This window comes from Heteronotia binoei, chromosome 19 (assembly GCF_032191835.1).
Source record: "Heteronotia binoei isolate CCM8104 ecotype False Entrance Well chromosome 19, APGP_CSIRO_Hbin_v1, whole genome shotgun sequence".
Taxonomy (NCBI): Eukaryota; Metazoa; Chordata; class Lepidosauria; order Squamata; family Gekkonidae; genus Heteronotia; species Heteronotia binoei.
Genome location: NC_083241.1, coordinates 167,796 through 182,847, shown reverse-complemented (window position 1 = coordinate 182,847; position 15,052 = coordinate 167,796). Strand labels below are relative to the sequence as shown.

The 15,052-nt window shown below is 41.0% G+C and overlaps 1 protein-coding gene across 1 annotated transcript in view; it reads left to right on the top strand.

Annotated features, from left to right (window-relative positions):
- The window catches only part of IQGAP1 (IQ motif containing GTPase activating protein 1), a 121,585-nt gene that overhangs the window by 2,055 nt on the left and 104,478 nt on the right, over positions 1-15,052 (top strand). Inside the window, exon 2 of the mRNA XM_060260413.1 lies at positions 1,757-1,856. Within this exon, the coding sequence (XP_060116396.1) occupies positions 1,757-1,856 (100 nt within the window). The remainder of the gene's footprint in view (positions 1-1,756; positions 1,857-15,052) is intronic.

The window sequence follows — 15,052 nt, the reverse complement described above, 5'->3', positions numbered from 1 at the left end:
CCATGAGTTGTCTACTAAACACACATCTCATGAGGTCATCTTGTAAGACTCTGGGTTGCCGTAGTAACCTGCATGGAAACGACATTCTCTGTGAGACAGGAATGAGGAGGAGGCTTTGCCTACAGATAGAACAGGCCAGAGTAATCCGTAGCACAGAAGTCTGCAATCTTTTACAAGTTTCTTAATAATCATACCAGCACCCCACCTTGCCCTCCAGTGTACCTTAAAAGGTTTGTTTTTTGGTTTTCCGTACTAAGAGCTGTAGGCGCATTCCCCTGTGATGGCAAATTGTGAATATCTGACTGTCAGCTAGACAGCTGGAGGAAACCATGAACATAAGAGAAGCCATGTTGGATCAGGCCAGTGGCCCATCCAGTCCAACACTCTGTGTCACGGAAGAACATAAGAGAAGCCCTGTTGGATCAGGCCAGTGGCCCATCCAGTCCAACACTCTGTGTCACACAGTGGCCAAAAATTTATATATATATATTTATATATATATATACACACACACACACACATATGAACATATGAAGCTGCCTTATACTGAATCAGACCCTCTGTCCATCAAAGTCAGTATTGTCTTCTCAGACTGGCAGTGGCTCTCCAGGGTCTCAAGCTGAGGTTTTTCACACCTATTTGCTTGGACCCTTTTTTTTGGAGATGCCAGGGATTGAACCTGGGACCTTCTGCTTCCCAAGCAGATGCTCTACCACTGAGCCACCATCCCTCCCCCACACACATATATGTACACACTGTGGCTAATAGCCACTGATGGACCTCTGCTCCATATTTTTATCTAACCCCCTCTTGAAGCTGGCTATGCTTGTAGTTGTCACCACCTCCTGTGGCAGTGAATTCCACATGTTAATCACCCTTTGGGTGAAGAAGTACCTCCTTTTATCCGTTCTAACGCGACTGCTCAGCAATTTCATTGAATGCCCACGAGTTCTTGTATTGTGAGAAAGGGAGAAAAGTACTTCTTTCTCTACCTTCTCCATCCCATGCATAATCTTGTAAACCTCTATCATGTCACCCCGCAGTCGATATTTCTCCAAGCTAAACAGCCCCAAGCGTTTTAACCTTTCTTCATAGGGAAAGTGTTCCAAACCTGTAATCATTCTAGTTGCCCTAAACTAGTTCATGCAGCTAAAGCAGTTAAGCCATTTTCAGTCTTGACCAGGACCATAGCCAGCGGGGGGTGGGGGGAGATAGGGGTGGTGCTCCCTATAGAATTTGCAGCACCCCCACCCATTTTTCTTCACCCCCATTTTCAAAATGGGGACAGGAGCATGGGGAGAGGAAAAGCCAGGCTTCTTGTTTGCTTTCCAATGCCTGGACATGCAAGGGCTTTTCTCTTTCTAACTCAGGGTCCCCAAGCTTTTTGAGTGTCTGTGGAATTCTGGCACATGGTGGTGGGCGCAGCTACAAAATAGGTCTTGCAGGAGGTAGATTCACACCCACAGCAGAAGTCCAAGTGCAGGACCAAAATGGAGTAATTTAAAATTACCCTAGACAAATGGAGCCAGAGAGACTGGACCAACCCTGGTAGCAGCTGCAACTAGAACAACTAGATTATTTTAATCTGATTCCCAGTGGCTAATCAGAAGCCCTGCTAGGCAGCAGCTCCACACACTTTTTGAGAACACCTGGTGGGCACCTTGCTGGGGACCCACCCTGTCTCAGGGGAAGCAGGTGCTCAGCTTGTTTGGGGAGGGGGCCTTTCTTCCTGGGACTCATTGTGGTTTTTTTGCAGCTGTTCTGGATAACGAGAGGATGACAGCTGAAGAAATGGATGAGCGGAGACGGCAGAATGTGGCCTATGAGTATCTCTGCCACCTGGAGGAAGCCAAGAGGTAAGGCTGCTTGAAATGGGTGGTAGAACTTCTGCTGTCTAGCTCAAAAGCAGAGCTGGAGCAAAACATGCTTCCGATCGCTTTTGTAACAGGTGGGAGAGAGAAGGAATTGTGTGCACTTAATGCAAGCTAATTTGCAGTAGTGCTGTTCCCTCTAAGCTGCGGAGCCTTGTGAGCAAAAATTCCACTTTGTGAGCTACTGGCATGAAAGTTGTGATCTGCTGCATAAATTAATGTGCTCTGGGGTCATCATTCCTGAGATAAAACACAAATGTGTTAGCTGGAGGCTAAAAATCTGTGTGCTAGCTAACGCTAACTCAGCTTAGAAGGAACACTGGTGCTGACTTTAGAAGACAGGCCTGTTATTAAGCTGTTTTCTTGTCAAACAAGTAAAAGATTATACCGCTTCACACAATTCTCAGAGCATTAAGTTCATAGGCTTCTTTATTTTGCCTGACAAGTGGTGATCATGCTCTTTTTCTTAGAACTGTGTTTTCATATTGCAAAAAGTCTCTTGTTATACCCAGTAATAAAGCATAAGCCTGAAATAGACTTGGGGAGAAGCACTGATCAGATGGAGAAGCTCAGTGTTGAATGCAAAGAGAACAGGCCTGCAGCTGGTAGATGAAGGTTTTTCTGCCCCAGAGGTAGTGTTGCAGCTGGGGGATATCTGTAGGATGCTTTCGGTTGCTGTAAGATGATGGTTGAGCTAGAATATATGCAAGTCATTTTAAAACGCTTAAGATAGCCACCAGCGAGCCTGCAGCAGACGTGGACTACTGCACCCTTCTTAAATCTCGTTCGCGAAGTCAAGCCGAGAGAAGATAGCTTGCACTGAGGAGTTAAAAGCATAAATGAAAACATCTGCTGAGAGAATTAGTAAAACAAAATTCATTTGGAGACAGCAATAAAACAGTACAAGCAAACAAAACACCAGATAAAAACCTTTGCTACGTGTCAGAACGAGATCGTAGTATAATCGCAAAACATGTTCTTGACTAGCTTTTTAAAAAAAAAAGGACTCATTGACCTGTACCCAAGGTGTGACTTGGCTCTTGTCGTAGGCAGAGTGGTTTGCATTTCTTTTGCAATGGGAGGTAGTCAGTCCCAACCCACTTTCTCTGTAATGGGCAGCCTCTACCCCAGGGGACTTTTGCCATGCTTGTTTTTTTTTGTTTTGCTTTTTTGGTGCCTTTTTAATGCAAATAAGTGGCTGTGGAACAGAAGTGGACTTCACGCACCATTTGTGATGTGATGAAATGCAGGCAGAAACTGAATGATTCATACCATGTGCTTTGATTCTGTTTGGTGTTCAGGAATTACATGAAGGTGCACTCCACCAGAGGAGGTGGCATTTAATAATATATGGTAATTCTTGAATGACTTAACACTAAGCCTGTTTTGTTTGGCTGTTGCAAATTCACTCATACTTCAAAACATGCAAAAAATGTAAACTGTGCTGTGAGTTAAGCCTCTGTCAGTCCGCTGCAGTGACTCTGCTGAGGTTTGTTTGCCCTTTCTCCCTCCTGTCTTGACTTTCGCATCATGGAGCTCTTCTTAACGAATACCTGTAGACAAGTGAAGGCGTTCTGCAGCCCTATGTGTTGTGTTCACTCATATGGTCTGCTTGATAATGAACCCTTGCCTAGGACTTCTGGGATTTGGAGAATGCTGAGCTGACCTGCTAAGGGGGGCAGACTGGAGCTTCTGTTCAGGGTAGTAAAGGGCAAATTTTTGCCTTCTGCTTACTTTTCTCAGTGAGAGATTAGTCCAAGATATGCACAGAAAACTTTGAGGTGATTTACCTTGGCTAAAAGGGAGTCCCGGGGGTGTGTGCTCCTTTGAGGCTTTGAGGGATCCCCGGAGAAAAGTTGCATATTCATCATCTGCAGAAGTTTACAGAGTCATTTATTTGACATAAGCTTGACAAGATCCTAATCTTCTTTGAGACTGCTAAACATCTGATGCTGTATGAGACCAGTGTTGATTTGGATAACCTTAGAAAAAGGTACTGATTGCTATCTACCATTTTGGGACTATTTTAAAGCAAACAAAATAATATTAGAAGGTGGGAAAGAGAAAGTTTGAAAGCTTGGAAGAAGAAGAGGAGAAGGGGTGAATTTTGGACTTTGTTAAATTAAGGACAGTGTTAAAAATTGGAAAGGAATTTATTGTTTTGTCTACCTGCGGTGGTGGAGTGAAAGCACCATCGTCAGAGATCTGCAGTTTCTACAGTCAACACAGGAAATACGTCAAGTGTCGTGAGACTTTGTTACCAGTGAGAACATGACTTGGGGCAAGCAAAGCAGGAAGTAACTATTGAAGAAGTGGACCTACTCTAGGATTGTATTACCATAGAAAAACATCGGTGGCTATTACTGGGAAGCTAATTTTTTTTAAAAAATTAATATCTGAGCCTGGGAAGGTTGGAGGACGGCGAAATTAGGCTCATTTGAAAGGGCAAGTTCTAATCTATCAAACCTGATAGTTGAAATTTAATTTGGTGATATCAAACTTTTCGCTGTTTTTTTAATGTCAGAGTCAAAGGTAACCCGTGCAAAGGCTGCCTCATTGGAGAAGATGCAAGATCAGTTGGAAGCAATGGAAGCTAGGATGATTAAAGGGGTGGAAAAGATGATAAATGCTTGCAAAAAAGAACTTAAAAAAAGATATTGAGGACTTTAAAAAAGAAATGGAAGAGCTTAGAAATGAAACAGTGGTGGTGTCAAAAAAAGTGCAGGCGGTAGAAGGGAAAGTTAAACTCCAGGATTCCACCTTATTAAAAATGCAAGAAAAAATAACAATCCATGACTGTAAATTGATGGAGACACAAATACGTCTGAGAGGAGTACCTGAAGAAGAAGGGACAGACTTAAAAGAACATGTAATAAAAATAATTGCTGATTTCTTGGAGGAAGATCTTGAAGGGACTAGAAATATGTATGATTATATGTATAGAGTGAATTCATCATATGCCAAGAAAAATAATTTACCAAGAGATGTGGTTATAAGATATATGACAAAAAAATGGTGGGGAAAATCTTGAATAAAAAATTTGAAAAAACATTGACATTGGGAGGAAGCAGAGTAAGAATAATGAAAGAATTGCCAAGACAAGTGATAAATGACAGGAGAACATATAAGAAATTAACAGAAAAACTACGTGACAATGGAATAAGGTATAGATGGATAATACCTGAAGGTTTGAGCTTTGAGCTACAAGGAAGAAGGATTACAGTTACAAATACACAGGAGCTGCGTAAATTTTATGAAGAGAATAAAGAATTTGCACCATGATGGATTATAAATTATTATCTTGGAATGTAAATGGATTAAATTCACCACAAAAAAGAAAGGCAATATTTCATTGGATTAAAAAACAAAACTGTAATATAATTTGCTTACAAGAAGTTCATATTAAACAAAAGGATTATAAATTTTTATGGAATAAACAATTAGGACTGGAATTTTTTCATTGGCTGAACAGAAGAAAAGGGGTGTGATTTTTTTATATTAAACAAGAATTGGATCCAAAAATAATATTTAAAGATAAAGATGGAAGATTTGTGGCAGTAGAAGTAATAATAAATGCGAAAAAAACCTTATTATTGGGACTGTATGCACCAAATGGTGCAAAAGATTTTTGTTTTAATGACATTATAAAACAACTTGATGAATTGACATATGACCAGGTCATGATTATGGGAGACTTTAATGGAACAATTCAGAATACCTTGGACAGATCTGGGGAAAAAAATAACAATAAAGAAGGAAAATTGCTAAAATCCTTTCTTTGAACTGGTTAAACAAGAAAATTTGGAAGACATATGGAGAAAATTTAATCCTGAAGTACGAGATTATACATTATTTTCAGCAAGACATAATACTTTTTCCAGAATTGACATGTTATGGGGTACAAAGGACTTAGGCCTTATAACTAAGAAAATAGAGATCTTGCCGAAGATAGGTGCAGATCATAACCCAATATTATGGATTACAAAATTGTCTAAAAAAGTGAGAAGATGGAGATTAAATTAAGATTTATTACAAAATAAAGAATTAGTGACATCTCTAGAAAATGAAACTAAAGCTTTCTTCCAAATAAATGATAAAGATGATATAGAATTTCAGATGGTGTGGGATGCTTATAAAGCCGTAATGAGAGGAATATTGATTACATTAAACAATAAGGACAAAAGGGCAAAAGAAAAACAGATGTTGGACATTAAAAATGAAATAAAGAAAAAAGAAGGGGAACTGAGGAAAAGGCCAGGGAAAAAGAAAATTATAAGGGAGATTACAATACTACAAGTAGAAATGAGACATTTATTAAATAAGGAATTGGAATGGAATTTGAAAAAATTACAACAGAAGTCCTTTGAGGGAGCGAATAAACCTGGAAAGTATTTGGCCTGGCAACTGAAGATAAAGAGAGGAAGTAAAATTATTAATAAAATTGTGGTTGATGGAAGAGAGATGGTAGATCAAGAAGGAATAAAGAGAGAATTTTTCAAGTACTATGCTAAATTATTTAAAGGTGTTAAAGCAAAGAAGGAAAGAATGGAAGCGTATTTGCAAAAGATTAAAATAGCACCCTTAACTGGATATATGAAAAAAAAAAATTGAATGATCCAATTGAAAGAATAGAAATTGAAGCAGCGATTAATGCAATGAAAATTGGAAAAGCACCTGGGCCAGATGGATTAAATTTTTAAAATTTTTTAAAGAAGAATTAGTACCGAAACTTCAAAAATTGATGAATATGTTAAGAATAAAAGGGAAAATACCAAATACATGGAAGGAAGATGTAATTTCTTTGATTCCTAAGGAAGATAGAGATGTCATGAATGTAAAGAACTATAGACCAATTTCATTACTAAATAATGACTATAAGATATATGCAAGAATTTTGGCAGAACGACTTAAACAATATTTGATAAATTTCATAAAGGAAGACCAAGCGGGATTTCTCCCTAAAAGGCAAATAAGAGACAATATTAGAACTGTTGAAAATATTGTAGAATATTATGAAAGACATCCAGAGAAGGAAGTGGCATTATTCTTTGCGGATGCAGAGAAAGCTTTTGACAATTTGAACTGGGACTTTATGTTTGCAGTAATGGAGAAAATAGAGTTGGGGGAAAACTTTATAAGAATGATAAAGGCAATATATACTGAACGTGCAAAGTTATGTATAAATGCAGATCTTACAGAAGAAATGATAAGCAGCAAAGGTACAAGACAAGGTTATTCGCTTTCACCTTTGTTGTTTATAATGACTCTTGAAATTTTATTGATGCAAATACAAGATGATAAAGAAATAGAGGGGTTGAGAGTTAAAGGATTTATTTACAAATATAGAGCATTTGCAGATGATATAATGTTTATAAATGAAAATCCTACACAAGTAACACCTTTGTTGTTAGCTAAAATACAAGAATATGGAGAACTGGTGGGATTTTATGTTAATAAAGAAAAACCAAAATTTTTATGTAAAAATATGCAAGTAAATAAACAAAAGGAGTTGCAGAGACTAACAGGATGTGAAGTTACCTCTAAAGTAAAATATTTGGGTGTGGAAATAACAATGAAGAATATTGACCTGTTCAAAAATAACTATGAAAAGCTATGGCGTAAAATAAATGAAGATATGATAAAATGGAATAAGCTTAACTTGTCATTGCTTGGAAGAATAGCTGCAATTAAGATGAATATTTTGCCGAGAATAATGTATTTGTTTCAAACTATTCCAATCGTGAAAGACAGTAAACAATTTAACAAATGGCAAAGGAAGAGTTCGGAATTTGTATGGGCTGGGAAGAAACCAAGGATTAAAATGAAAGTTTTAATAGATGCTAGAGAAAGAGGAGGATTCCAATTACCAGATTTAAGATTATATCATGAAGCAGTTTGTTTAGTGTGGATAAAAGATTGGGTGACGCTGTTGAATAAAAAACTTTTAGCGTTGGAAGGTCATGGAAATAAATTCGGCTGGCACACTTATATGTATTATGGGAAGAAAAAGATGGATAGTTTTTTCTCTCACCATTATATAAGAAATAATTTGTTGAATACCTGGATGAAATATAAGAAATATGGTGATGAAAGAAAACCGTTATGGATAGTGCCAGCAGAAGTGATAAAAATAACAGCTGAGACAGGTGAGGAAAAATGGCTGTCATACAATCAACTATTAAAAATACAAAGTGGCAAAATAGAATTGAAAACTGCTGTGGAGTTGAATAACAAATATGATTGGTTTCAAATGCAACAAATAAAGAGTTTGGTGAAAAACGATATTAATTTTATTTATTTATTTATTTATTACTTCTCATTTATATCCCGCCCTCTCCGCAAGACGAATAAGACGAGAGCAAACAGAAATGGAAAAAGTTCTGCTTGGAGATAATGAAAAATTAATTTCAAAAACTTATAAGTTACTTTTAAAATGGTCTAAAGAAGATGAAGTAGTGAAATCTCAAATGATTAAATGGGCAATAAATGTAAATAAAGAAATACAGATGGATACATGGGAATATTTATGGAAGAACTCTATGAAACTTTCAGCATGTCAGAGTATTAAAGAGAACTGTTTTAAAATGATGTATAGATGGTATATGACTCCTAAAAAATTGGCAAAGATGAATAACAAGATGCCAGACAGATGCTGGAAATGTAAAAAACTTGAAGGTTCTCTCTACCATATGTGGTGGACTTGTGAAAGAGTGAAAAAGTATTGGCAGATGATCCAACAAGAAATTTCTAGGATCTTGGGATATGAATTCAAGAAAGCTGCAGAGACTTTTCTGTTGGGATTACAAATGGAAAAATTTCCAAAAGAAGATAGAACTATAATTTGGTACTTGCTTTCAGCTGCTAGGACACTATATGCGCAGTTATGGAAGCAAGAAAAAATACCAGAAAAATGGGATTGGATTGTAAAAGTGATGACATGGAGTGAGATGGACAAATTAACAAGAACTTTAAGAGACTGTGATTTAGAAGATTTTAAAAGGGAGTGGAAAAAATTTAGAAGTTATGTAGAAGACGAGTGGAAAGTAAAAGGAGCAGTGGAGCCACCTGACTGGAGCAGTGGCCACCTGACTGCCTGTTGACCCCAGGCTTTCCCAAAATGCTTTCATTTGAGTTCAGCAGAAGTGAGAGGCTGTTGCTGCTACTGCTGAATCCCAGATTTTGATCCCAGTGTTGTTGTTATTTTATTTATTATTTGGTAGATTTATATTCCACCCTTTCCCATGAGGGGCTCAGGGCGGATTCCAGACATAATAAAAACAGTTAAAATCCGCCCTGAGACACTTCGGTGCGAAGGGCGGGGTATAAATCCCAATATAAATAAATAAATAAATAAATAAAATCCAACAATAAAATAATAATATACAATCAAAAAAAGTACAGCTCAATAAAATATTTACATCGGAGGAGTGGGCGCATTTTGCAGATTAAAACGTAAAACACGTTAACATTGTGGACCATCTCCACTGACTGGAAGTGATTTTTTTTTGCTGTTAGTTACTAAGGTAGTAGAGCAGTCTGAAGCACACCTCCTAAATCTGTTGGCATGAATGGGCTTAGAAGACTTTTGTGCAGGTGGGCATCCTTTTTGAAGCGAATGAGAGTGGCAGAGCAACCTTTTGGAGGGGCAGGGTATTTTCTGTACAGTATTGTGCCTAGCAGTGCTGAACCCCACCTACCTCCCCTCGTGCCAGGCACAGTAGTCTAGGTTCAGCTGAATGCTGCCCAGAGCCCTGCTTGTGCCCCCCTGGCCGTGCAGCTGACAAGTGAAGGCCCACCATCAGGGCATGCCTCAAGGCGCTCACCAAAGCCAGCTAATGGGGGGACGGTGGCTCAGTGGTAGATCATCTGCTTGGGAAGCAGAAGCTCCCAGGTTCAATCCCTGGCATCTCCAAAAAAGGGTCCAGGCAAATAGGTGTGAAAACCTCAGCTTGAGACCCTGGAGAGCCTCTGCCAGTCTGAGAAGACAATACTGACTTTGATGGACCAAGGGTCTGATTCAGTATAAGGCAGCTTCATATGTTCATATGCCCAGCTCACTTTGCATAAATGCTATTTGTTTATTTTGAACGAAATAATGGAAGGCCCAAGTTTTGTTCTTCTGCCTCAAAAGCTTGTGCTCTGGATAGCGTGTGGGTCTCTGTGGTGCTGCTCCTGGTTCAGTGGCTGATTCTACTGCAGACCATGCAACTCCCCTCTGAAATGCTGCTCTCATTTATTTTCAGACAAACTGCTGTAACTGAGGTGTGTGTGTGTGCTGCCACTGCCAGCTGGTGGCCTGCCAGAACATGGGGTGTGTCCAGCCTGGCTCCAAAGTAGTAGCCGTTGCTTCTGCCGGCTTCATATGGTTGCCAGCCTCCAGCTGGAGCTTGGAGTTCCTCATGCTTTCCAGACTGCAGAGATCTATTCCCCAGGAAAAAATGGTAGCTTTGAGGGTGGGCCCTGTGGCATCACATGCCCCCTCTCAAAATTCTGCCTGCCCCTCCCCTCCCCTCCGTTAGGCCACCCTAACTAAGCAAGTAACAGCGTACACTTTGAAGGAGTTGGAAAAACCCTCTTTCACAGCTAATTAAGGATAGTCCCCCCCCCCCAGAATTCCTGCTTGACCCCAGACTACCCAGCTCATTGCATACTGTATACAGCCTCACACACACACATGTTACTGTTCCAATAAATCCACAAATTCAGACCAGATGTCGTGATGTGTTACTCTTGATTCTTATCTGTGACAGGCAACTTTGATTGCTTCAGCTGATGTTCCAATATGTGGCGTTGCTATTGTTTTCTGCTATTGAATAAAACTTGGTTGGTCTTAAAGGTGCAACTTGACTCCTGCTTTGTTCAACTGCTTGTTTAACTATTGAGGAATGCCTTGTTTAACTATTGTCATAAGATCCAGAGTGTCGGATAAGGATCTGGAGACCCAGGTTTGAATCCCCACTCCAGCCTGGGAGTTTTCTGCCTGGTCTTGGGCCAGCTGTTTGTTCTCTCTCTCTCTCGCCTAAGTCACAGGGTTGTTGTGAGGATGAGATGGAGAAGAGAACAGTCATTTTGGGTCAGGACTGGGGGGAAAGGCAGGGCATGAATGGAGTAAATGAGTGTCCAGCCCTGATGGTCCTGCACAGTTCCAGACAGAGCAAACAGCTTTATCGTCCTCAGCTCTGATTCTTCGGTTCTGTGAAACTGCCAAAGGCGATACATGTAGCTACAAAAAGCACAGGGTGGCTTGTACACATGCAGCTAAGTGGGTGCTGTTATCTTGTTGCACAGTCCAAAGCTCCTGGCAGGTATGAGCAGATTCCTGCCAGAATATTGTCAGGGACAAATCCCAGAGGAGGAGCCTTTGTGAACTTCCAGCTCTAGATTCAGCCAGGGCCTTTACAGTGCAGGTTGTCACACTCAGTAAAGCGTTAAAAACGTGGCTTTTGAGCCTCTTTTTTGGGGAGCGTTCTTATGTGCCTTTTTAAGATTAGATCATGTTCTTGTTGCTGTTTTATGTATTCCGTATTCTTTGTTTTCATTGTACTGTTGCTATTGACTACACTTTGCCCTTTAGATTCAGATTTATTCCTATGCTTGAACTGTATAAATGCGTGTTTTATTTTAAACTAGCTTAGCAGTTCTTTTGGCTCAAAGTTGCCTTTTGCCGGAAATAAAGCATTCATAATAATCTCAGTGGGAAGGGAGCTCTCTGTGTTGGGCAGGAGCCCAGAGTTTCCTCGCGGCTGTCACAGGCCCATGACTGAGAGAGCGAGAGAGTGTGTTACCCATATTGGCAGAACTGTGGGAAAAAGTGAAGCCGTAGCATGGCCTATGTGTAAAGCATCGGTATTTCGAATAATTGAGCTATTGTTTAAATCAAAGACTTATTTTATTGATAATCCAACACTTGTCCAAGGAACGATACTTTGGAAGTGATACAGTAAGTTACATAGTATGGCATCTTAAAGGCTACTTCAAAGACAAAGTTCAGATAGCTTCAAAATATAACATACAGATGTGAATTGCATAGAAGGTTCAAAGCATACTATCAACTACCCATTTGGATACTATAACATTTCTCGGTTCCCACACATTCCTGACTTGTTGGTATGTATGGGAACTCGGGGGAGAGGCACTTCTACTTTACAATAGGAAGATTACTTGCATATCCTGCATCCTTGAGAGTCCACAGGTGGGGAAACTTTGAAGAGAGATCTTTATTCAGAAAAGAGGAATAATAGAAAGGAGGTGGGGGGAAGTATGAACACAAAATGCATACTAAATTAATACTTAGAAATATCATGCTTGACATTATGTATGCCTCAAGTGAGAATCCCATGTGTTTCGGGATAGAGAGATGCCTCCCGCAAGCAACCTGTAGTAGCAGAGAGAAGAGTGCCTCACAGCACCCAAACACCCGGAGCCTAAAAACACACTTTTGCCTGAAGTGGATGTTCCGTTTGAGCAGATTTGGTGAACCTGTTTTACAGATAGAAAAATATCAGTTTTGTAGCTTTATAAAGCTATACTTTTTCTTTCAGTTTGAAATAATATGTTTTGAACATACAAATTAGAAAGTGAACAAAAACTGTCACAAATTTTAAAGGAAAATGTCCTTAGCATTTGTAATCGCTCATGATGTTTGCATCTGAAGAACATCACCCTCTTTGGAGAGACGAGTATTCTACAGCACAAGCAGATTGGTTATGCCAGTCTACGAGCAGCCATGACACTTACCTTCAGTGCCTTGCAGGCTAAGTCCCGCAGCTGGTGTTGTGAGCTTCCAATTGTAGTGGGATTGCCCTTGGAGTCAGTGCTGAAGATGGTTTCACTCGCGCAGTGTGTGCTGGCTGACATTTCTTGGCAGCAGTGCCCCGATATCTTAGCTGTTGTTTGGAATGCTGAATATTGCATCCTGTCGAGAGGACGCTAGTGCAAGAGTGGTGGGAGGTGCCCCATTGTTGCACCGTGGCTTAGAGCACGCCATGCAAGTGTTTGTGTGTGTGTGGAGGGGAAGCATGCATGTTCTTTCTTCGAAGACTGCAGACAGGTTTTGCTGCTCTTTTCCTTGCCAAAGTTTACATTCAAGTGAACCTTATCTGCAGCATTTCATCAGGTCATTTTTCTGTGAGTAGAAGAAGAGGCTGCATCTCTCCAGAATGCTTCTGGTATTCACCTGCATCAGTGTTTACACTCCAGTGCATTGCATTGCTTGGGGTAAAGAGAGAGAGAGAGAGAGAGAGAGAACAGCCCTTTGTCACTATCAGTAGATTTCTGTGGTTATTTTATATCCCAGGTGCTGCTTTTGTCTAAAGGAGGAAAAGTCACCTTGAGGTCGCTTTGTTCTGGTGGGAAGATGACAATATCATAAGAGGGAAAATAAGTTATAGAGGCTATTTATGTATCCCCCCCCCACCAAAGAAAAACAAGTCCATCTAGGGTGGACCTCCACCCCGTTCTTTCTGTTGGGCCATTCCTGAGAGGTGGAGGCTTTTCCTGGCAGAGGCCTGAGAAGCACCACTTCCAGTGGATCCTGAGCTGGAATCTAGAATCTGGCTTGGCTCAGAACTAGGCTGCTGGGGGTGGGGTGGGGGTCAGGCTGTTGATTCCTGCCCCTGTGCTTCTTCTTAGAGAGCGTCTGTGCAGCCATCTTCCTGCATGCAGCTTGCTTGGTTGCAGGCTCTAGTATTCCCCCCTCCCAAAGAAAAGTAAGTCCATCTAGGGTGGACCTCCACCCCTGTTTTTTCTGTTGGGCCAATCCTGAGAGGTGTTAGAGGTGGCCATGGAGGCTTGAGAAGCACCACTTCCAGTGATCCTGAGCTGGAATTGAAGTAGGAATCAGAAGTAGGCTGCTGGGGGTGGGGTGGGGGTCAGGCTGTTGATTCCTACCCCTGTGCTTCTTCCTAGAGAGCAAAGCGAAGGGTATCCGTCTGTGCAGCTGTCTTCCTGCATGCAGCTTGCTTGGTTGCAGGCTCTGGTTTGGCTCCTCTTGTGACAGGAAACCTGACCCAAAAATGAGAGGGGGAAATGACTCACTTTTTCTGGCAGACTGTAGCTTCTCTCTCTCTTTTAAACCAAGGTGCGCAGCCCAGAGTCTTGAGAGAGGCTCTGCCTACTTCCATGTTGGGGCAGGACTTGGGTCTGGCACTCTGCTGGTGGCTGCTCTGTTGCGAGGATGACATGGAGGAGAGGAGAGGATGGAGCCTCTGTGGTACCCCGATCGCCTTAGGGAGAAGAGTGGGGTTAAAGTGCTTCAAATAAAACCAACCAACCAACTAAAACGTTGTCTTGGAAGCAGCATTACTTAGAGCAGCTTCCTTTTTGGACAGAAGCTTTCACTGTGTGTTCTCATTGTGCTTACAAAAAACATATTGTTATGTTGGGAACACATCCTGATCTACATGTTCCAAAGCAATTGCTGCGTAGAGGTGCTGGAACTTGCCCCTGCCTGACTTCTGCCTTGAATGTCTGGCTTTGTTGGCAGCCTGGGTGTGGGGAGGCCTGGGAGCTGAGAACTGCAAAGCGTTCCGCTGGGCTGGCGGAGTGGTTCTGTTACAGACTTTTGTAAGTGGTGCCCAAATGGGGACAAGATTATTGCATATTTATCCTTCCCTTCCTCCAGGGAGCTCAGTGTGGAGTAGATGCACAGCAGTCTTCTGAGGTTGGTTAAGCTGTGAGAGGGGTCACCCAGCCAGCTTCATGGCAGAGGAGGGGTTTGAGCCTAAGTCTTCTCTGTTTTAAGTTTTTGCATAAAGGCTACGGTGAAAAACATGTACTGCTGTGGATTTGAAGTTACCAGCATGCACACAGTGCCGTTAGCTGGTGGCATTTCCAGCACTTATTTATTTATTTTATTTATTTACATTAGACTTTTATCCCGCCCTCTCCGCAAGTGGACTCAGAGCGGCTCACAATAGTCGTTTTCACGATTTAAAATAATAAGTCAATAAAATCTGTACAACATTAGTACAATTAAAATTTAAAGACTATTCCATGGTGCTGTACCATTACTATGTTGGCGGTTCTGCTTTTCAGACGGTTGGTCACCGGAAACTCTAGCTGGTGTCAGGTGGCAGCTCTCTCTCACTGTGAGAAGTGTGCTTCTCCTCTGATCTGAGATGCTAGTTTCCCAGAATTCTCCAGCCCTTGTTGGTAGCCTCTCCTTTTTTTTTCAAAGGCTA